The sequence below is a fragment of the Esox lucius genome, chromosome 11, assembly GCF_011004845.1.
Source record: "Esox lucius isolate fEsoLuc1 chromosome 11, fEsoLuc1.pri, whole genome shotgun sequence".
Classification (NCBI taxonomy): domain Eukaryota; kingdom Metazoa; phylum Chordata; class Actinopteri; order Esociformes; family Esocidae; genus Esox; species Esox lucius.
The window spans coordinates 15338173-15361942 of record NC_047579.1 but is presented as its reverse complement, the minus strand read 5'-3'; the positions used below and the strand labels follow the sequence as shown (position 1 = coordinate 15361942).

The following is a 23770-nucleotide window of genomic DNA, read 5'->3' as shown; positions in this document are numbered from 1 at the left end:
TGCAGAGCCAAGCACCCCTACCGCCTCTCATTTCCTGGCCTTGTTGTTGGTCCCGGGTTATGACGGGGTCCTTTCCCTCGCAGCTTGACAGCGGACACTCCTCCCCTCCTCTCGTCTCCCCCACTCCGTCGTCTGCCTCACAGTCCAGTATTCCTGTCTTCTCTCCCTTCTCCCCCATCCTCCCTCCTGCCCGCTTGCTCACGTCTCCCCCGCTGGTTGATGGAGTGTAAATCGGCAGGGTGCCTGTTGTCACGGCGACAGCGGCGCAGTGACAGAGTGACAGATCAGGATGACCTTCAGCGGGAGTGTGTGTGTGCGTGTGTGTTTGGTGTGTGCGTGCGAGAGCTTGCGATGGCAACACACGCGCACACCTGAACGAACCGAGTGTAGAGAGAGAGGTGGAGAGGTGAACGCGACCGTCTCGGAGAAAAGCTTTTACTACCGCCGTCCCTTCATTCACCCCCCCCCCATTACCGGGCCAAGGTCAGGTCCATGACTGGTTCATAACCCCTTTATGAAGAGCTAGCCATGACCCACCATGCATGTTAAAGAGCCATTAGCCGGGCCGTAAATCTCCCCGGGTGACACTCCAGAACGCTGCGGCGCTGCCGCCAAGGCATGGCGAGGGAAAGGGCAGAGGAAGGGAGGAAGGGAGGAAAGGTATTCAGTTGGAGGCTGTGCGGAGGGAAGGAGACGGGGGAGAGCGGGGGACAATACAGCACTACCAGAGTAATATGTATTTGGGGTGTTTTTAAAAGTTGATTGCTCTGGTTTACAGCGGCCTGTGCTTTTCCTGGCTCTCGCCGTGCATCTTTGAGACGGACGCAGGGGTGCCATTGTTGGGCCCTTCCATCAGGCCTCTCCCCACCACTCCCGTTCTGACACCACCTCAGGCCCGGGCATTGTTCAGAAACATCTCTGGCTGAGCAGACTTGCCGGTTTTATGGTTTTCACACGAAGAACCGAACCAGGCGCTGCCAGCCGAACGGATTAGGCGGAGCGCATACGTCGATCGGCTCGGTCGGGACGCGGCCGGTGACGCTGGGGAGGGAGGTGAAGAAAAGAAAAAAGGCGCCGGGAGAAATAAAACACATGACAAATGCTCAGCGGAAGCTGCGGAGCAGCGGAGTACTTTCCTTGTGATTGCATGCCAGCCTGGTGCATTGGGAAACACAATGAGGTTTGTGTTTTATGGAGCCTGCAGTCTGGCGCTGTGTGTGAGTGTGTGTGTGTGTGTGTGTTTGCACGTGCACCCTCCTGGCCTTGCCTGTGCTGTTTTTGCAGTTATGGTTCAGTTCCGGTAAACATTATTTTTCATTATTGAAATAATTACAGTAAATTATTTGTGGGGTTGGTTTTACCGTTATATCAGCATCTGTCACTTAACCATAATTGATTCACTTTACACTTTACCACTAATAAAGCCATTCCGAGTTTAATACTTGTTTTTATTTGATGGCTTTATTATTTCATTAAAGTCAGTCATCGTCTCGTCTCTGCTTGTGGAGACAATCACAAGTCAGACTACCATGTAATGTTGTCTTTCTGTTCCCCTTACCTACTTTGCAAGGCTAGTACCAGGAGGCTGTATAGTTAATAATGCTTTACATTTTAGTATGTCAGCTCTTCATAGTGATAAAAAAACAAAATCGAACTGTTGGTTCAGTTAGTTGCTCAATAACCAAACACTGAGTGTGAATTTTCATGTCTAACGTGGGATCCAGAAGTTCCCACAAAGTGATAGCAAGAACTGACAAATTGGTCCCCACAACGTTTTTTTGCAGGTCTCCACAAGGAAAAGTCTATTCAAGACATAAGGAGTTAGGTTTAGCTTATTTTCTATTTTGGGATACCGTGAAGTTAGCTAAAGGTTTAGGCTTTACACGTTAGGGTTAGGTTTAGGCATGGTTCGGTTATTGAGGTTAAGATCAGGGTTAGGTTCAAGTTAAGCTAAGGGTTAGGATTAGATTTTGGTTTTGGGGAACACAGATTTCTGGTTTTTCTAGTACCCACAAGGATAGAGAAACTAACACGTCTGTGTGTTAGTGTTTCTGTTCAGGTGTCCTTTTGTCACAGAGCCATTAACAGTGAGTGAACGCAGCGTGGGCCAGTACCGATGGTTGTGAGGCGTGGGGTTGGGGGAGGTTGGATGGTCGCCACTCACCATTCCACTTCAGCTGTCAGGTAATAATAATATGCTTTTATCCTCGGCTCGGGACCCAGCCTGAAATCCAGTCAGTCCTAGCTGGCAGGGGAGTGTTTGGGGATCGGATTGGCAGATCAGGGAGGAGCTTCTCCATCAGCGTGGATATGAAAAATCTTGGTGGGGTTCCAGCCGGTCGCCTCCCCGTCCCCTCGGTCTAGTTCTAGCCTGGTCCTGGTTCTGGCAGGCCGGTGTGTTTTTCGATAAGAGTGTCAGCTAAATGACTAAAATGGAAATGTGAAATGCCAGGAGACCGGGAGAGGTGGGAATCTCCGGTCCAGAAGGACCTCCCCCAGGCTCTCCATCTGGAGCAGATTCCACCAATGTGCCCCTGCGACACTTCTCTCTCTCCTTGTCTTTCTCAAACACTTTTTGCAGTCGCTCTGCTACTTCTCTCTATATACCAATCCCTCTATCCATCCTTTCATTCATTTACCTTTTTCCTCTCCATCCCTCCTCCTTTATGGAGCCCGCTGCCATCTTTCCTTCCCCATGTGACCCCTACCCACACCACCCTGACATCCTGCGGTACCAGATCCAGACAGACCCTGTCCAACCCGGGGACATTAAAGCACATTCTGACACACACTCGTATGGAAAGGAATCAGAACCTTCTTTGCGATTGGTTTGTATGTCAGATACAACAGCATGACGGCGGTCAGGATCGTTTATGGATGTTGTAGAACCTGAGCCCTTATATGCTTTTTTGGGCGTAGGGAGTAGATCAGCCATGAGCAAACAGACATTATCTACCTGTAAATGTTATTTTTTGAACAGAGTATGCTTTTGTTATATATTAAAATAATCCATTTTGAATCTTGAATGCCCTATGTATTACTTTAGATTTATTTGCAAAGCCTTTTTTTTATAAGGTCCACATTAGTAATTTTGACTGATATATTTTTTGCTTATATAAGACATAATTTGGCAACACAATGACTCAAGTCTGAATATTGCCATTTGGGTCAAGTGTGTGTGTTTTTCTGTGTGGGAAATAAAATGTTCTTAACTGCTCCTGAAATGATTTTCTCCTTGCTGTGACATAGGTTATTTCATAATGAGTTGTATCCAGGATAACAAACACATAGCCCTGCTGCCCCCTACTGTGCTGGAGATCTGTGGAGGATTCACTTCTTTATTCAACTTCATCCCTCACTGTTTGTTATTTAAGCGTTCTTTTTTTCCCAAGAAAATACAGGAATCTTAATTAGCTGGAGCAGGGCTTAAGAAAATAGAAAATAGCTCAGAGCGGTTTAGCTGAGCTCTACTGTAAAATACTACCCCCTCTCTCTCCCTCTCGCTCCCTCTCTCACACTCTGTCTCTCACACCTTTCAATGCACTTTACAACCTTTAAAAAAAAAACGATTGCTCTTTTGAAACTGCAGTAAAGCTTCCACTAACTGTGAATTTGAATTTCGAATGTGATAATTGCAATACAATGTGGTTCAACTGCTCTTTAACTGCTGTCAGTTCTGTAAGGGGAACCCCTGGTTGGCCATTGGGTGTAAACCTGTATCTCAGCAGCAGGTCTGATTGGCAGCTGAGTTCCACCTCATTAAGATTGAATACAGAGGAAAAACCCTGACCTGAATGTGTCTCACTCCTTTCCTTCAGACTTCAACATACATTCTCTCTCTCTCTCTCTCTCTCTCTCTCTCTCTCTTTCTCTCTTTCTCTCTCTCTCTCTCTCTCTCTCTCTCTCTCTCTCTCTCTGACACACACACATTTCTCCATAGGATATTAACTTTGTTTGACCCTACCACCCGAATGTACATCAAAGCCCCAGAAGAAGAATGTGAGGAGAGGGTCTCCCGGAGGAGAACTCATTAGAATACACAGAGCACTGTGGCATCGGTGTTTCAGGATAGAGGGAGACTGTCTTCTCCCAGCAGGGGCCTATGGCCGGGACCCATTTACCTGACCTATGGACTTAAGGGTCAAAGGGTCATATGGAACAGACTCCTCTCTGTTCCCCTGCTCTTTCTCCTTATAGTATTCTGTCTGTCATAGGGAGGTGATTCTATTATTCTGTTTATCATAGGGAGGTGATTCGAGTATTCTGTCTGTCATAGGGAGGTGATACTAGTATTCTGTTTATCATAGGGAGGTGATTCTAGTATTCTGTCTGTCATAGGGAGGTGATACTAGTATTCTGTTTATCATAGGGAGGTGAATCTATTATTCTGTCTATCATAGGGAGGTGATTCTATTATTCTGTCTATCATAGGGAGGTGATTCTATAATTCTGTCTATCATAGGGAGGTGATTCTATTATTCTGTCTATCATAGGGAAGTTATTCTATTATTCTGTCTGTCATAGGGAGGTGATACTAATATTCTGTTTATCATAGGGAGGTGAATCTATTATTCTGTCTATCATAGGGAGGTGATTCTATTATTCTGTCTATCATAGGGAGGTGATTCTATAATTCTGTCTATCATAGGGAGGTGATTCTATTATTCTGTCTATCATAGGGAAGTTATTCTATTATTCTGTCTATCATAGGGAGGTGATTCTATTATTCTGTCTGTCATAGGGAGGTGATACTATTACTCTGTCTATCATAGGGAGGTGATTCTATTATTCTGTCTATCGTAGAGAAGTGATTTTATTATTCTGTCTATCATAGGGAGGTGATTCTATAATTCTGTCTATCATAGGGAGGTGATTCTAGTATTCTGTCTATCATAGGGAGGTGATTCTAGTACTCTGTCTATCATAGGGAGGTGATTCTAGTATTTTGTCTACCATAGGGAGGTGATTCTAGTATTCTTTCTATCATAGGGAAGTGATTTTAGTATTCTGTCTATCATAGGGAGGTGATTCTAGTACTCTGTCTATCATAGGGAGGTGATTCTAGTATTCTGTCTATCAAAGGGAGGTGATTTTAGTCCCTCGCTATCGTCTCTTTTGGGTCAGCACCACTGCTTCAGGTTTAAAGGGGGAGGCTGGAATGGTTGTCAGTTCTAGATGAGGCCAGTGTGGTCTGAACAGGAAGGATGCCGTTGGTTTTGACCGTGCAGTAAACTGAGGTCAACTGGGAGATTGACAGGGTAGGTCTGGCGCAATTATCAAATATTATGAAATTATTACATAATTGCCTAATCGCGATTATTTGAGCCAGATCGCAATTATTTTTAGGACAACAATCTTTTTACGCAATATTTTGATTCCATAATCATGTTTCCAAACGAAATAAGGGATTTTTATGCCACTGTGATCAACAAATACCGAATTATGTCAGTTTCCTTCAGTTAGGATATCTTGCCCAGGGGCGCAGAAGATCATTTGACAGATCTGCGGAAAGTTACTGGCGCAGATCATTTACTGAAACACATTTGCTTCTTAATAGCATTATGTTTAAACTCAGTTTAGAATGATTTTTCAATGCAACGTTATGTAACTTTGAAACATGATTTAATAGACAAATGTGTTTCAGTCGACTCTTTGTGGCATCAACTCTGCAAAAAATCTTCTAAAAGATCTGCAAAAAAGAAAAAACTCTGAAACGTGTGTAAAATATTTTGTACTGATATTTTAAGTCTAATTTTGTCATTTCCATCCATATTTTCTAATCAGATAGAAATAATCCCATTGTATAGGCCTATCAACGTTTGAAAATAAAATGAATTGTCTGTACTTTTTTAAATGAATCAATCAACTGAACGTTAAATCACATTTTGCATCGTTCGGAAGGCCAAAGTAATAGGTAAAGAATTAGCTACTTCAAATAACAAGACTATAAAATATTTGCAGAAGAACAAGAGGTGAAAGGTCCCCATGTGCAGGAAAATGTATTTGTCATTGCTTTTGGGTTATATTTTGTGAAGTGCAATTGTTAACAACATTGATTTAGTGGTGAAGGTGGCGATCAAAAACAGGAATACCACAAATCTGAAGAATCATCATCGGCTCCACCACGTGTACTTGTAAAATGTTATTAGGTTTACACCATAATAGTGGCATAACATGTACAATATAGACACTTCAATTGTTAATCACAATTATCTGTGTGACAATTAATCGCCAAATGAAATGTCATAATCATGGACCTCGTGGATGTTCTGACCAAAGCGTCAGCTTTCTGGCTACAAGCTGCACAGACACTTCTGTACCAGCAGGGGGCAGGCTGGAGAGACACATCCGGGGATGTCCTGAGGGCACAGGGACTTGGGTGCATGTCGACCTGTCAGCCATTACCTGTACTGCTCTGCATTAGTGCCGTGGGAAAGCTTATGAACCGTGGAAACAGTTCTAGCATCAAAAGCAACAGCACTTGTTTGACAGAGAGAGCGCTGTGTCAGTTACCAGGTAAATGACACCGCTGGTGAGTTTATATTCCTCCCATGTCAGCGGCCTGGACAAAGCATTGGGTAATAGCATCAATTCAAGTTGTTTGCAGTGGTAATTATTCTGTCCTCTTCTGGCAAGATAATATTAATAATATAGGTAATGTCCAACAATACCCGCAGAACCGCTAAAAATGACAATGAGGGAGGCCCTTTCAACCTGGGTGTATATGGAGCTCTATGTGTTGACCTGTGGAAGCTGTCTGTACTCCCTTCCACTCTGTGCCATTTTCGCTGGTCGCCATTTTCTTTTGTCGTGGCAACTGTTACAAATCTTGCTGGTGGTTATTGCGCATGGGGTTGGCCATTTTAGGAAACGATTGATTTGTTTAATAGTCATGGGTCTGTTTAACCTGAAGAGAATATGTGTCTCTAGTGTGGTCATACATTTAGTAAGAGGTTAGAAAGTGCTGCTCAGTTTCCACGTCGTTTTTGGACAGTGTGCAAAATTGCCTATCTTTTCGCTGGAGAGCCAGATATGATTATGATGGCCGCTCGATAGCAAGGCCATGATCAGAGTCTGTACATACACAGTCAAGGCTTTCCTAATAAATGCAAGTCAGTCAGGTGATCGGGTATTCTAGAAGCATCTATTTTTGGGTTGATTCTTTCCAGTTGTTCTCCAGGGGCTCTAAAGGGTCTGTTTGTGTTTGTGAACTGATCTCTAAAATGTGCTGGCTTAGGAGGCTTTGGTCTAAGTTCTTCTCTGCTTAATGAGGGCTTTGTTATAGAAGATTTGAAAATCCATTTCCTTTAGTTGTGTGTGAAATGTAGTTCTAATTTTGCTCTGCATGTACAGTAGAACCCCAATTGGGTTTTCGTCCCATTTTGTGAAGTATGCCTTGGTAATTGGACCCCACACCTTACTGAATATACTGTACTTAGTGAGTTCTATGACTGGTCTGAACATTTTAAGACAGATTCTAATTGGGATGTTACGTTTTATGTTATTTTTCGACAAGGTTAACGCACATTTCTGGCCTTGTCTCTCAGTTAATTCAAAGCCTTGATGAAGTGACTTGTGGTGTTGATGTTTAAGCAGAGGCGGGTGTAATTCTTAGTTGGCTGTTGGGCAACATTGTTTAGGTAGAATATCAAGTGAACCTACATAACCAAACAATCCAACATATATATATATACACTCACCTAAAGGATTATTAGGAACACCTGTTCAATTTCTCATTAATGCAATTATCTAATCAACCAATCACATGGCAGTTGCTTCAATGCATTTAGGGGTGTGCTCCTGGTCAAGACAATCTCCTGAACTCCAAACTGAATGTCAGAATGGGAAAGAAAGGTGATTTAAGCAATTTTGAGCGTGGCATGGTTGGTGGTGCCAGACGGGCTGGTCTGAGTATTTCACAATCTGCTCAGTTACTGGGATTTTCACGCACAACTATTTCTAGGGTTTACAAAGAATGGTGTGAAAAGGGAAAAACATCCAGTATGCGGCAGTCCTGTGGGGGCGAAAATGCCTTGTTGATGCTAGAGGTCAGAGGAGAATGGGCCGACTGATTCAAGCTGATAGAAGAGCAACTTTGACTGAAATAACCACTCGTTACAACCGAGGTATGCAGCAAAGCATTTGTGAAGCCACAACACGCACAACCTTGAGGCAGATGGGCTACAACAGCAGAAGACCCCACCGGGTACCACTCATCTCCACTACAAATAGGAAAAAGAGGCTACAATTTGCACGAGCTCACCAAAATTGGACAGTTGAAGACTGGAAGAATGTTGCCTGGTCTGATGAGTCTCGATTTCTGTTGAGACATTCAGATGGTAGAGTCAAAATTTGGCGTAAACAGAATGAGAACATGGATCCATCATGCCTTGTTACCACTGTGCAGGCTGGTGGTGGTGGTGTAATGGTGTGGGGGATGTTTTCTTGGCACACTTTAGGCCCCTTAGTGCCAATTGGGCATAGTTTAAATGCCACGGCCTACCTGAGCATTGTTTCTGACCATGTCCATCCCTTTATGACCACCATGTACCCATCCTCTGATGGCTACTTCCAGCAGGATAATGTACCATGTCACAAAGCTCGAATCATTTCAAATTGGTTTCTTGAACATGACAATGAGTTCACTGTACTGAAATGACCCCCACAGTCACCAGATCTCAACCCAATAGAGCATCTTTGGGATGTGGTGGAACGGGAGCCTCGTGCCCTGGATGTGCATCCCACAAATCTCCATCAACTGCAAGATGCTATCCTATCAATATGGGCCAACATTTCTAAAGAATGCTTTCAGCACCTTGTTGAATCAATGCCACGTAGAATTAAGGCAGTTCTGAAGGCGAAAGGGGGTCAAACACAGTATTAGTATGGTGCTCCTAATAATCCTTTAGGTGAGTGTATGTTCTATGTATGGTCTTGGCATTTGGTCCTTGATTCTCTATGTCTTACTGAGATTGACAGTAAGGGCACACGTCTGACCGAATGTGCAGAAGATCCAGGTGTCTTTTGCAGTAAGCGAATCCATATTGTTATTGGCAGGTTGTTGTGGTCATTTGAGTTAGAAACTGACTCTGTATTAGTTATTTCAATGCTTCTCATACTGGTAGATACTAAGGCAATAGTCACAACTGGGATCTGGTCTTTCCACCTCTCCTCTACCCTCCTCTCCTCACTCCCCTCCCTCTCCTCTCTTCTCTCCCCTGCCTCTCTACTATTTTCTCCTCCTCTCTTCTCTTTTCTAATGGTCGGTTGCACCACATTGCAACTGGACGTAACCGTCAGAAGCTGCTCTAGTGTGTCTGTGTTGTGTGTGTGTCTGTGCTTTGTGTGTGTGTGTCTGTATTGGATATGTCAGTGTTAGAGTGCTGAGAGAGAGGAAGATGTCTGTTACTTTTTATAGAAACACTCACTGATGACTTTAATGCTACTGTTGCTTTAGTGTTCTTCCGGGTGGTGTACGTGAGTGTGTGTGTGTGTGTGTGTGTGTGTGTGAGTTTGTGTGTTTTATTACTTCCTCTCTCATCCCCTTTAAATCACCCATAGTGAAGGCTTATACAAGCCTGTTAAGAGACAGACGCACCTGTTCACATACACACACAGACACACACACACAGACACACATACAGACACACACAGACACACACACACACACACGGACACACACACACTACAGCAGGATCTGCGGATTACGTCCACTTAGCAATGTGGTGCAACCCATTGGAGAATCAACCAGGCTGTAGGGCCCGGTCGTCATTGACGACGTCCGAGGTTGCATGTCTTAATACGGATTGTAATAAGCCAGCCCTCCGAACACACGCACGCACACAGACACAGGCGCGTCCCCCTGTCGCCTCTGGTCTAAAACTCAGACCGATCAATAAATGTGATCAGGAGTTACTGATCGGCTCAAATGAAAACACTTTGTCTCTGGCTCTTCGACGGCATGCCTCACTAAAGGCCAGGACCGAAGTGATCTCACAGGCAGACTCCAAGCCACGCACGCACACATACACAAACACGCGTGCATGCATACATTTACACATCAGTGACCGTGCACGCGCGTGTGTTGCTGTAGCTGTATAATTTGAAGGTATTGGTGGTACCCATGAAGATAAATGAAGCCTTCTCAAGATCGTAGCTCATCCTGTCACACAGCTTTAAGGCTGGTCCGGGAGAACGGCATGGAGAAATGTTTTTTCTAAGCCTTCTCTCTCTCTTGTTCTCCGTTTCATTCTGTTTCTCATTTTCTCTTCCTCTCTAGCTCTCCGTCTCTCCGTAAAGTGCTCTGCTCTGCTCTCTCTTTCTCTCACCTTAGAGTACAGCAGCTGCTCCGCGCTTCCTTTCCCTCTCTTTTTCTCACTCTCATTCTTGCTTGTAGTGTTTCTTTAGCTCAGTCTCTTTTCTCTCTCGTATAATTTTTTCTTGCTTTGCAGAGTGTTGCTATTTCTCTGTTGGAGACTTCAGACTCTGACTAGTGAAATTGGTCCCCCATTGCATGGTACCTAGCAGAAACCTCTCCAGCAGTCTATTAGACCTGGGCCTTGAACATGTGCTACCTAACCACCGTGCCAAAGTCACACACCCCCACGCCTCTTATTCCTCTATTCACTCAGTAACTCCCAGTCAATCATTTCACCTTTGTCAAACCAAATGAAAGGTAATGGGTCGAGCCCACAGATATGGCGGATAGGTTCGCGGGTGCGGGAAATGCTGGGGTGTTCTGAGCTCCAGTTGTGCAGTGAGTGTCGAGTAATACAATAGGTCCAAAACAGTGGAGAGGGTAGAATGGAGAGAGGCGGGGGAGATGACCATCACACAAACCAGCAGAGAAACTAAAATTACGGGACCCATGTTAAAAATGAAAATGACAACAGATCCAGTGAAGTCTGAGAATATGTTAAATCTGGCATGATAGTCCTGTAATCAGCAACACAGAATATGCAACATCTTTTATATTGTCAGTATACAGTGGCGCTCAAAGGTTTGTGAACCCTTCTGAATTTTCTATATTTCTGCATAAATATGACCTAAAATATCATCCACTTTTAAAAGTAGATATCTACTTTATCCAAAAGTAGATAAAGAGAAAGCGATTAAACAAATGAGACAACAATATTATACTTGGTCATTTATTCATCAAGGAATATGATCCAACATATCTGTATGTGAACCTGCGTTCAGTATCTGGTGTGACGCCCTTGTGCAGCAATAACTGCAACTAAATGTTTCCAGTAGCTGTTGATCATCGGCTTGGAGGAATTTCAGCCCATTCCTCCGTACAGAACAGCTTCAACTCTGGGATGTTTCTGGGTTTCCTCACATGAACTGCTCGCTTCAGGTCCTTCCACAACATTTCGATGGAATTACGGTCAGGACTTGACCATTCCAAAACGTTAACGTTATTCTTCTTTATCCATTCTTTGGTAGAACAACTTATGTGCTTAGTGTCCTCTTGGGCATTTTCCTTTAGAATTCACTGGTATTATTCCGAATTCATTGTTCCATTAATGATGGCATGCAGTCCCGGCACAGATGCAGCAGAAAAGGCCCGAATCGTGATACTACCACCACCGTGATACTACCACCACCGTGATACTACCACCACCGTGATACTACCACCACCGTGTTTCATAGGTGGAATAAGGATCTTATGCTGGAATGCAGTGTTTTCCTTTTGCCAAACATAACTCTTCTCATTTAAACCAAAAAGTTATATTTCGGTCAAATCCGTCCACACATTTTTCTTTATCCTTGCAACCCTGCCATGCACACTATTGTTCACTGCTCTCCATTTTTCCAATGGCCTTCTGGTTTGTCCACGTAACCTTGGGCAAACTGCAGACGGGCAGCAATGTTCTTATTGGAGAGGAGTGGGTTTCTCCTTGCAACCCTGCCATGCACACCATTGTTCACTGTTCTCCTAACGGCAGACTCATGAACATTCATATTAGCCTTTGTGAGAGAGGATTTTATTTACTTGGAAGTTACCCTGGGTTCCTATGTGACCTTGCGACTATTGTTGGTAGACCAGCCCTGGGGAGGGTATTACAATGATATTCAGTGTCCTCTGTTTGTGCACAATCTGTCTGACTGTGAGTTGGTGGAGTCTAAACTCTTTAGAGATGATTTTGTAACCTTTTACAGTCTGATGAGCATCAACAACTCTTCCTGAGATCCTCAGAAATCCCTTTGTTTGTGATACACTCCCACAAACATGTTGTGAAGACCAGACTGACAGATCCGGGCTCTTTACATTAAACAAGGTGCCCACTCACACCTGATTGTCATCCCATTGATTGAAAACACCTGACTCAAACTTCACCTTCAAAACAACAGATTTATCCTAGAGGTTCACAAACATTTTGCTCGATGAATAAATGACCAAGTATAATGTTGTTGTTTCATTTGTTTAATAGGGTTTGCTTTATCTACTTTTAGGACTGATGACATTGTAGGTCATATTCATGCAGAAATATAGAAAATTCACATACTTTCAAATACCCCTGTATCTACTGCACAACGTATAATTCCTTCCACAGTCCTATATGTTTTTGTTTTTCTTAGAAGGAGCTGAGGCCCAGAAATGAGATATAGCCCTGTTGCAGGCAAAACATTTTACCCAGCCAACAGACATGTCAATGCTTAGAAAGAATTCCCACGCCCACTGATTTAACCCCAAATGACCTGGAATCACCTGGAGGTCAGAAGCACAGTTGTACGAATGATATCTCTATCTCTCTCTGTCTTTCTTCCCTGCCTTAGATGACGTCCCCCCGTACTTTAAGATGGAGCCGGTTCAGACCCAAGTTCACCTGGAGCGTAACAGGCTGGTTCTCACCTGCATGGCGGAGGGCAGCTGGCCCCTGGAGTTTAAGTGGTTATACAATGGCACTGAGCTCACACGCTTCTCGCTGGAATACAGGTGAGAGGCACGGATGAGGCTATAGGATGCTTACCTCCACGCTCAGATTCTTACTAAGAGCTGTCAAACATTCAGCCTGTGGGTGGAATTTGTGACGGCTGGTTTGAGTAAAAATGTGTCATTGAAATAACCAGGGTATTTTTGTTCAATGCAAGAACAGGATTGTTGTGAATAGACATGTGAATATTTAGAACGATGCATTAAGGTAGAACGACATAATACCAAGGTGAGGGGTGGCTAACCGCCCGGGTTGAGTAATATCCTCTAAACATCCTTCTGGTAATTCATGTTGTATAATGACTGTTCTACACACAAAATCTTAGGGCCGTTTAGATGGAATTAATACTCCCTTCATATATTTATTTATTTCAAGCTAATTTCTATGGATTTATTCAAGAAATATGTGGCTCTAAATCTCTCTGGAGATATGGCTTTCAAATGTATTTTGATTTAGAATAAATACACTTCACTTTGTCTTTATTCAGTCTCAGGTCAGGTGTCATTATAATGAACAAATATCAGATTTTATTTGGATTATTTTACAATTTTTGTCTCTACTTCCATCAACAGTAGTCTAGTACATGAAAGGAATTACATTTTTCTTTTTTATTACTAATTATTTATTTTTGTTTCACGGTTGCTTTTGAATTGTGTTTACTTCATAGAGATACATCTTTCTTCCTGGTTTATGGGGGCTGCTGACTGCAGTATTGTCACATATACAGCATTGAGACCAGAATTGTTAGTGAGTTGCTCATCTATCGTAAATGACACACTATTTGCTAGAATGTAGACTTTTTTTCACCACAACCTCATGGGTAGTGCACTAAATAGTAAATAAAATGTCATTTGGGATGCTGTCATCGTTTTTCACTCGCCAGGCAGGCAGTGTTGTGGGTGGGTAGTTGCTCTTCTTTTCTCTTCCGTTCCTTTCTTTCACTTCCACCAACAATTAGAGTATTTTGCTGACCATGAACTTTAAGAAGAGTGTTTGCATTGCTGCCTGGGCATTCCAAGCTGGTTCTAATGGAATTCACTGGAATTCGTCTTTCTCTTTCTTTATTCTCTTTCTTTATTCTCTCTCTTTATTATCGTTCTCTATTCTCTCTTTCTCTCACTGCTAGTGACTAGCTCCAACTGTCACTTATCTCAGCGCTGTCGCTCTGAAATAGCCTTATGTCTGTGTGTCTGTCCTCGCTGCTCACAGAAAGCGCCTGAGTGAGCCAGCTAGATTACAGTGGGGAGTATTTGATACACTGCCGATTTTGCAGGTTTTCCAACTTACAAAGCATGTAGAGGTCTGTAATTATCATAGGTACACTTCAACTGTGAGAGACGGAATCTAAAACAAAATTCCAGAAAATCACATTGTTTGATTTTTAAATAATTAATTTGCATTTTATTGCATGACATAAGTATTTGATCACCTACCAACCAGTATGAATTCCGGCTCTCACAGACCTGTTAGTTTTTCTTTAAGAAGCCCTCCTGTTATCCACTCATTACCTGTATTAACTGCACCTGTTTGAACTCGTTACCTGTATAAAAGACACCTGTCCACACATTCAATTAAACAGACTCCAACCTCTCCACAATGGCCAAGACCAGAGAGCTGTGTAAGGACATCAGGGATACAATTGTAGACCTGCACAAGGCTGGGATGGGCTACAGGACAATAGACAAGCAGCTAGGTGAGAAGGCAACAATTGTTGGCGCAATTATTAGAAGTTCAAGATGACGGTCAATCTCCCTCGGTCTGGGGCTCCATTCAAGATCGCCCCTCGTGGGTCATCAATGATCATGAGGAAGGTGAGGGATCAGCCCAGAACTACACAGCAGGACCTGGTCAATGACCTGAAGAGAGCTGGGACCACAGTCTCAAAGAAAACCATTAGTAACACTACGCCGTCATGAATTAAAATCCTGCACTGCACGCAAGGTCCCCCTGCTCAAGCCAGCGCATGTCCAGGCCCATCTGAAGTTTGCCAATGACCATCTGGATGATCCAGAGGAGAAATGGGAGACGGTCATGTGGTCTAATGAGACAAAAATAGAGCTGTTTGGTCTAAACTCCACTCGCCGTGTTTAGAGGAAGAAGAAGGATGAGTACAGCCCCAAGAACACCATCCCAACCGTGAAGCATGGAGGTGGAAACATCATTCTTTGGGGATGCTTTTCTGCAAAGGGGACAGGACAACTGCACCGTATTGAGGGGAGGATGGATGGGGCCATGTATTCATCCACTGCATTGTGGGATTGTTTGAGTTTGCGGATTGTTGACGTGCTGTACGCTGCCTGCTGTTACCTACCTGGCTACCTGCCAAACTTTTTTGAATTTACTCTATATAAACTAATTGGTCAAAATTCTATTTTAAGAGTTTTACCAACGCAATATTTTTTATCTGTTGACCTCATACCCAACTTTACTACACTGGGACTCTTTTTGGACATAATTAACGGAACTACTCACCCCTGAACACCCAAGGCTAAGTATCATTAAAATGCCTAATCACTGTAATTGTTGTAGCAAAAACACGGAGGAAAACTATCGTCTTCAGTTAAAGAAAGCAGAGTTAGAGGCTCGGCTTCTGACACAAATGTCAGGCAAGGATTATGTTAGTGTAGAAATAGAAAAACTGCGTCAGTGCCACCAGGAAGAAACAATAGTTTTGTTAGCCCCCCGGCACAGCTCCTGCAGCCGGGCAATAACTTTCTCTTGGTCACTGGGAAGAAATGCCATCGACCAGTTAAACCTGAATTGTTGCTAAAACCAACTGAGACTTTCATCAGGTTTTCCCCACTGGAGTCGGAGTCAAGGCCCGAGCCGTCTTCGGAGGGGAATGATCGGCAGACATGTTCTACCGGTGGCCTGGAAAAACTGAAAACTTTAGTCATCAGCGATTCCATTACCCGCAATATTAGACTAAAGAATCAGCCGGTGATCGTACACTGTTTACCGGGGGGCAGAGCCACCGACATAGCCGCAAATCTGGGGTTGGTGCTAGCGATGTCTAGCGAACTGGCAAGTATAGAGAGTACAGAGATATTGTTATTCACGTTGGCACCAACGATGATAGGATGAAACAGTCAGAGGTTACGAAGCAGAACATAGCATCAGCATGTAAACTAGCTAGAAAGATGAGTCGGCATCGAGTAATTGACTCTGTCCCTCTCCCAACTAGGGGTGGTGACGAGCTCTACAGCAGACTTGCGCAACTCAATCGCTGGCTGAAAACTGAGTTCTGCCCGTCGCAGGAGGCAGAGTTTGTAGATTCTTTTTGGGACTCTCCCAGAAATAGGGCCAGGCCTGATCTGCTGAGGAGCGACGGACTCCATCCTAGCTGGAGTGGTGCTCTTCTTTTATCTAGGAACATTGACAGGCTCAGTTCCAAGGTGTTACGCTGCTATATTATTGTGCTGGTGGATATGAGGAATGCACTTCTAACTTTTCTCAGTTTCCTCCAGTTTTAAATTTTAGGAGGATTACTTGATTTGGGGGGCCCGTTGCTGTCCCTGTCCTTGTCCACCTGGTTATACTTCTGACCTAGTCTAAAATCAAATAGCATCTGGATTTAGCCCAGAGTAATGTATTCATTATTCCAATTGGACTCTTAATATCTCACCCGGCACAGCCAGAAGAGGACTGGTCACCCCTCTGAGCCTGGGTCCTCTCTATGTTTCTTCCTAAAATTCGGCCTTCTTAGGGAGTTTTTCTTAGCCACTGAAATTCAACACTACTGTTGTTTGCTCCTTGGGGTTTAAGGCCGGGTGTCTCTGTAAAGCACTTTGTGACAACTGCTTTTGGAAAAAGGGCTTTATAAATACATTTGATTGATTGATTGATCGCGAGATCTTGGCCAACAACCTCCATCCCTCAGTAAAAGCATTGAAGATGGGTCATGGCTGGGTCTTCCAGCATGACAACGACCTGAAACACACAGCGAGGGCAACTAAGGAGCTCCGTAAGAAGCATCTCAAGGTCCTGGAGTGGCCTAACCAGTCTCCAGACCTGAACCCAACAGAAAATCTTTGGAGGGAGATGAAAGTCTGTATTGCCCAGCGACAGCCCCGAAACCTGAAGGATCTGGAGAAGGTCTGTATGGAGGAGTTGGCCAAAATCCCTGTTGCAGTGTGTGCAAACCTGGTCAAGAACTACAGGAAACATATGATCTCTGTAATTGCAAATAAAGGTTTCTGTACCAAATATTAAGTTCTGCTTATCTGATATATCAAATATTTATGTCATGCAACAAAATGCAAATTATTTACTTTAAAATCATACAATGTGATTTTCTGGATTTTTGTTTTAGATTCCGTCACTCACAGTTGAAGAGTACCTATGATAAAAATAACAGACTTCTACATGCTTTGTAAGTAGGAAAACCTGCAAAATCGGCAGTGTATCAAATACTTCAAAATACCCACTGTACATGGTGTCTCTGTCCTGTCCTAAAGTTGAACTGAACAAGCTAACTCTCTGTCCTTTCCTCGAGTTGCTGCAGACTGAATTAATCATCACTCTGTGTCCCATCCTCAAGTGCCTGCTAATTGAAAAAGCTAGCTGTCTGTGTCGTGCTCTTATGTGTTGGTTAGCTGAATAAGCTGTCTCTGTGTGTCATGTAGGTGCCAACACAGACCAGCAGGAATCATTGAACAATACTGACACAATTGCTGCAACAATGGAACAACAGAAATCCGAACTAGCAAACCCTTGGATGGTTTTCTGCTTGTCGTTAGAAGTATATTTCCATTTGCAATAACAATAATCAGTGTTTTTTTAGGGTAATTAGGTGGGCGTGTTCACAATTCTTGGTGACCCTGCTACTTAGAGTTGGGTGAAGTTCAGTTATAGTGGTGTCTCACTGTGGTTCCAACTGTTAATAAAGAAGTATCCAAGTATTGATTACAGAATGTATATCTGGCTGGAAGGTTATTGGTTTGAAACCTGGACCATAATATGGCTAAAGAAATGTGAACTAGATCACAACCATTTTTATTAAATAGTAGACTTCAGGATGAAATGGACCTGCAAATGAGACAAAGAATCATACACACTTCATTACTTAGTATTTGTTCTACCAAACATAATTAACTTGTAGTAGTCTTATGTTAAACTGCTACAATTGCAAGGTTTGTATTGTAGTTATAATATCCAAGCGTGTTACCACTATTCAAAGACACCCAATGCGCTTTACATGGTAAGAAAGGAAGACTCACCTCATCCCCCAGAAATGTGTTACAACTTGATGCAGATTGGGAAGCTGTCATTTGAGATTTAAAGGGAGAGTTTATCCTAGATTCCTATTTGGATGATATAACACTTACCATGAGTTGTTCTTGAAAGCCTATCGAGTCATTTGTCACAACAAGCCATTGTTAATCTCTGTCCTAACCAGGAATAAGCATTATTAGCATCGTCCAAATTCATAAATTGATGCAACCAAAGCTGCGTTGCCAGTGGAAACCTACTCCAACACGTCCACCTAAGACTAGTGGTGTTGTTTACCTGAAAACAACCTGTCAATCAGTATTCCTGAAAATAGTGTTTTCATTGTCGCTGTATAAATCTCATTTTCAACTGAACTGATACCCCTATGTATACCGGTCAGTTTTGTTCACAGTGAAATAAACCCGTGTTTTTTTAAGTTTCGACATAACACCCGTTAACAATCCAGAAAAATAACTTATTTCCAATAACATAATTGCCAATTTAATGGATGTAGAGTACCTGCGACTGAGTTGCTGGCTTACCTAAACTTACCAAGCTTATATTCACTTTCCTTACAGTGAAAAATCCTAAATACTTATAATTGATGGACAACACACCTTACCTTGTTATAAAATGCCACAACTACAGTATGTTTTTAACCAATCAATTGTTTTAGATATTTTTGTTAGGCAGTGGACCTAATGGTCTTAAAGATTACACAACAACACTGTAATAGCTAGCTTTGAGTTGTTAATGTTAGCTGGCTAATGTTATAGACCAGTGTTTCTCAACCCTGCTCCTGGGTGCCCCCCTGCCCTGCAGGTTTTAGATCCCTCCCTGCTCTGTCACACCTGATTCAAATGATCAGCTCATTATCAAGTCCTTCACGAGCTACATCAGGTATGTTAGGGTAGAGAGAGATCTAAAACATGCAGGGCAGGGGGGCGTCCAGGAGCACGGTTGAGAAACATTGTTATAGACCATAGATTCTGGACTGTGATCCAATCATGTTGTTTTTACACTCCAAGCCCCTGCCCAAGTCACTTTTCTTTGGGATGCAGTTTGATTGACATCTTAGGTCACAAATGGCAAGAGCTGTGTTGTTGCCGAGTAACCAAGTTAAGATTTGGCACATTTTCATAAATGGTTAAAAAAAGTAGCACATTGGGAGACACATTTTGCATTAAATGAAAACTCTCGTCGACCCTACAGATACATTGAGTTCAAATGGATCTAAGTGTAATGGTCAACTTATGGACACTATAGTCTCGTTTTAAGCCAATTAAGTGACTGAGCCGCAGCCTGTCGGCCAGTCTAATCTCAGAGGATTTAACTCATACACATCATTTAACAGGAATGACCCCCTGTCGGCAGAGCTAGGAGTTATGGAGTGAATAACCTACATTACAAGTAGTCCGTGTGTCCTCAACGGGGCCCTATTCTGTACGGACCCTGGTCTGAAGTTGGGCACTTCTTGGGCTTCCGCCACCGTGTTAATGTGGAGCCGCTGGTCTAACAATGGATCCTTAGTGAGTCCTGTCAATCAATAGGGTGGACTCTATCACTACTCGTGGTGCGAATGACCCTTGGCACTGCTTGCGTATTTCCATTAGCTACCCACCTCAAAGCCAATATAGACCTCTATCATTTTGAAGGATTAGCCTTTTGACTGGAGGAGAAGTCTGGTTCATTTCCCCCAAACACATTTAGCTGCCATTTATTCACTGGTAGAGGGCTGTGAAGGGGCAGAACGACAGAGGGGGGGGGGGGGTGCTGAGACCGAGGGAGAAGGGAGAAAAGAGGGAGAAAAAGAGTGACAGAGACAGAGCACGAGAGGGCAAGGAGAGAGCAAGGCAGACGACAGGGGAAAGGACGGCCAACTGGTAAGTGACATTAGCAGTTAGCCCCTGCATGTCCAAGCACCTAGACAGGCCACTACATTCCGTCCACTGACGACAGAGCCTGGTGTGTCCTTCACAGTGGCGAGCAGGACAAATAGCTGTCGCTTGTGTGTGTGTGTGTGTGTGTGTGTGTGTCCATTAGGTACCTGATCCCGTCCCTGGACCGATCTCATGCCGGATTCTACAGATGCATCGTCAGGAACAGAGTGGGAGCCATTATGCAGAGGAGCACTGAAGTGCAGGTCGCATGTAAGTAGCTTGGCGAGTTCACGTGCGCGTTAGCGTGCGGTTGCCTGTGAAATGAGACAGGTCACGGAAAGGCCATTGTATTAAAAATGGTTTTGTGTACATTGGTTGAATGACTCAGGCAATTACAGAATGTGAAGAAAGCTTTCTTTCCAGGGGAACCGTGAATTACTGTGCTCTCTGTCTGCGTCCTGAATGGTGCCCTGGTCTCCCCCGCATTGCATTTCACCATGGCCTGTAGGATTTCATTAAGGACACCCTCTCTCTCCGTCTTTCTCGCCCATTTTTCCAAATCTCTTTCCTAACTCTCCCTCCATCTCTCTCCCCATGTCACTCTTCCAACTTTCTTTTCATCTGTCTCTCCCGTGTCTTGGGAGGCAATTTCCATGATTTTTGAACACTTTTTTTTCTCCCTGGCCTTCAACGATTTAGTCACCCTAATTTTGACCCTTTTGAAGTTCTAAAAACTCCAATAACCTTTGATCGGATTATGACGTGAGATTTGATATTTTACTGTGGTACAGGGCACTCAAGCCCCTGCCTCTAGTTCACGTGTTATGCTACATGGTTAAAATCCAGCCCACTGCTCTTTCAGCGAAACATGTTTTACCACTGTCCTATTTAGCATGAAACGTTCTTAAATAGAACTTGTCAAATTATAGTTTTTTTGATGGAATACTCTCCCTTCTCTCTCAATCTGTCTCTTAATTGTTGTTATTTCTACCTGTCCCTGGTTTTCCCTTCTCCCTCCTAATCTTTCTCTCTGTCTCTTCCTCTCTTTCCTCCCCCTTCTCTCTCTTACCATTCCTCGTTCCATTCTTGCCCCCAGACATGGGTGGTTTTGTGGAGGGCGAGCGTTCCCAGACGGTTTCCCAGGGAGAGGCGGCTCTGATCCAGGCTCCACGCATCCACAGCTTCCCTCGACCACAGATTACCTGGTTCCGGGACGGACGCAAGATACCCGCCAGCAGTCGCATGTAAGTGAAACTTTGTCTAGCCGAATAAAAAAACAAATGGGGTGTCTGTGTGTGCGTTTATGTGCCCTATGAAATATTCCCCATTTGGCCCAGGTTTCAGTGTATGTGTAAATATACACGGAGGAGACAAAACTTTATGAGCACTCACAGGTGAAGCAAATAACACTCATCATCTCCTAACATGCAAACATCTGGGTAGATTAACCGGCAAGCGAACAATCAGTTCTCGTAGTCAACGTTGGATAAAGGATAAATGGTCAGGAGTAAAGACCTGAGCGACTTTGACAAGGGCCAAATTGATATGGCCAGACGACTGGGTCAGAGCATCTCTGAAACGACAAGGCTTGTGGGTTGCTCCCGGTCAGCAGGGGTGAGTACCTACCGACAGTGGTCTGAGGAGGGAGAAGCCACAAACTGCAGGGTGTTTGAGGCCTAAGGCTCATCGTTGCGCAAGGGCAACGAAGGCTATCCTCTCCGGTCCGAACTGACAGAAGGTCTACTGTGGTCACAGAATATTTTAATGATAGTTACGGGAGGAATGTGTCTCAGCACACAGTGCATCGCTGCGTATGGGGCTGCGTAGCCGGAGACTGGCCAGGGTGCCCATGATGCCAGGGTGCCCATGATGCCAGGGTGCCCATGATGCCAGGGTGCCCATGATGCCAGGGCGTTGGACCTGCAACTTGGACAATTGTTCATGTGCAGCGTTCACCAGGGGAGGGGAGGTCTCCGGGATTGGCTGGGGGAAGACGACAAGCCAGTGGAGGATGTTGGATGCTCTGGGTAATGTTCTGCTGGGAAACCCTGGGTCCGGGCATTCATGTGGATGCCAATTTGACAAGTGCCACCTACCCAAACATTGTTGCAGACCAGGTAAACCCCTTCATGGCAATGGTATTCCCTGAGGGCAGTGGTCTCTTTCAGCAGTAAAGTGCACCCTGCCACCCTGCACACATTGCTCGGAAATGGTTTGAGGAACAAGAGGTCAAGGTGTTGCCCTGGTCTCCAAATTCCACAGATCTCGATACTACTGAGCACCTGTGGGATGTGCTGGACATGTCCGATCCATGGCTGCTCCACCTCACAACTTACAGGACTTTTAAGATCTGCTGCTAATGTCTTGGTGGCAGATTCCACAGGACACCTTTGGGGTTCTTGTAGAGTCCACGCCTCGGTGAGTGAGCGCTGTTTTGGCGGTACGAGGATGACCAACAGAATATTTTGGCTCGTCAGTGTATATCTATCTATACAGAGTATTACGATAGTAAAACACTTCAATATATTTTTTTTTTATTTCCTCTCCCTTACCAGTGATATCATATCTATGGCCCTGTCTCATCACAGCGTATCCTACACTGCAAAAAATTTCTTACAAAAATTACGAAAATGCAACTATATTTGAGGAAATATTTGAAATAATCTGCCAATGGAACAAGACTAAATACCTGATATTAAAGACGTATTTTCTAAAACCAAGCAGTATTATCGAATACAACATTATCTTGTTAAGAAAATATTACATTATTCTAAGTATAGTTAGAATTTTAACCTGAAAACAAGATACATATATTTGATAAGACATATTTTTTGCAGTGTAATGGATTCGGGAGAGTTGATATCTTGGCATGCCTTCCTCCTAGGCATCAGCGTCAAGACTCAATGCCTGTTTTCCTAACCAGAAGTCACTTTGGGCAATGCAGATGCCCGAGCTACCTCAGAGCATGGCTGGATCATAGCGGGGCCAAAACACTCCTGCTGACAATCACTGCAAAACCACAAATTTGTGTTTCCATTCACTTACGACACAGTCAAGGCATAAACCTTGGTCCTATGACAGTGATAGAACTGCACCATCCGGGAGGCCCAATTCCATATTCCCTTGAGAGATGCTTTGGGGAGGTTGCTATTCGGTGGCTGCCATGGTGTAGCTGTGGCTGGGCTGTTGCTGTGAGCAAGTTGGTGTTGGGTAATTGGTATAAGGTAGTCGCTGATGGGTAGTCGCTACAGGGTGACTGCTATAAAGAAGCTTTAGGATAGGTTAATGCGCTCTACTCTATGTCTGTTAGCTGAGGTGAATAACTGATATGCCTCAGTGTAGTCCTGTCATACTCATTGTGTGTGTGTGTGTGTGTGGGTTTGACTGAAAGGTCATATAGATGGAGTCAATGCAGGACGGCAACAGGGGAGACAATTAGACCTTATAGACCAAAAGCCTGTATTTATGACCTGCATTGACTGACAGTATGCCACTGAGTGTGTTTGTGTGTCTCCCTGTGAGTGGGTGTGTGTGCATGTTTGTTTGTTTCCTTGTGTGTATGCATGCATCTGTATGTGTGTGTGTGTGTGTGTGTGTGTGTGTGTTTGAGCACGTTTGTATGTGTTTGCATGCATGTGTATTCGTGCGTGTGCATAGGGCTGTTTTGCAAAGCTCCTGAGATTAATTTATCCTACCAGAAGAGCAGACAAACAGACAGACAAATAAACAGACAGGCAGGCA

At 43.9% G+C, this 23770-nt stretch overlaps 1 protein-coding gene across 4 annotated transcripts in view; it reads left to right on the top strand.

Moving 5' to 3' along the window:
* sdk2a (sidekick cell adhesion molecule 2a) overlaps window positions 1-23770 on the top strand; it is a 189201-nt gene that overhangs the window by 112764 nt on the left and 52667 nt on the right. For all 4 annotated transcript variants that reach the window (XM_029123816.2, XM_029123815.2, XM_029123814.2 and 1 more), the window contains exons 2-4: window positions 12781-12940; window positions 20193-20299; window positions 21126-21273. In XM_029123816.2, coding sequence (XP_028979649.1) covers window positions 12781-12940; window positions 20193-20299; window positions 21126-21273 — 415 coding nt within the window. The remainder of the gene's footprint in view (window positions 1-12780; window positions 12941-20192; window positions 20300-21125; window positions 21274-23770) is intronic.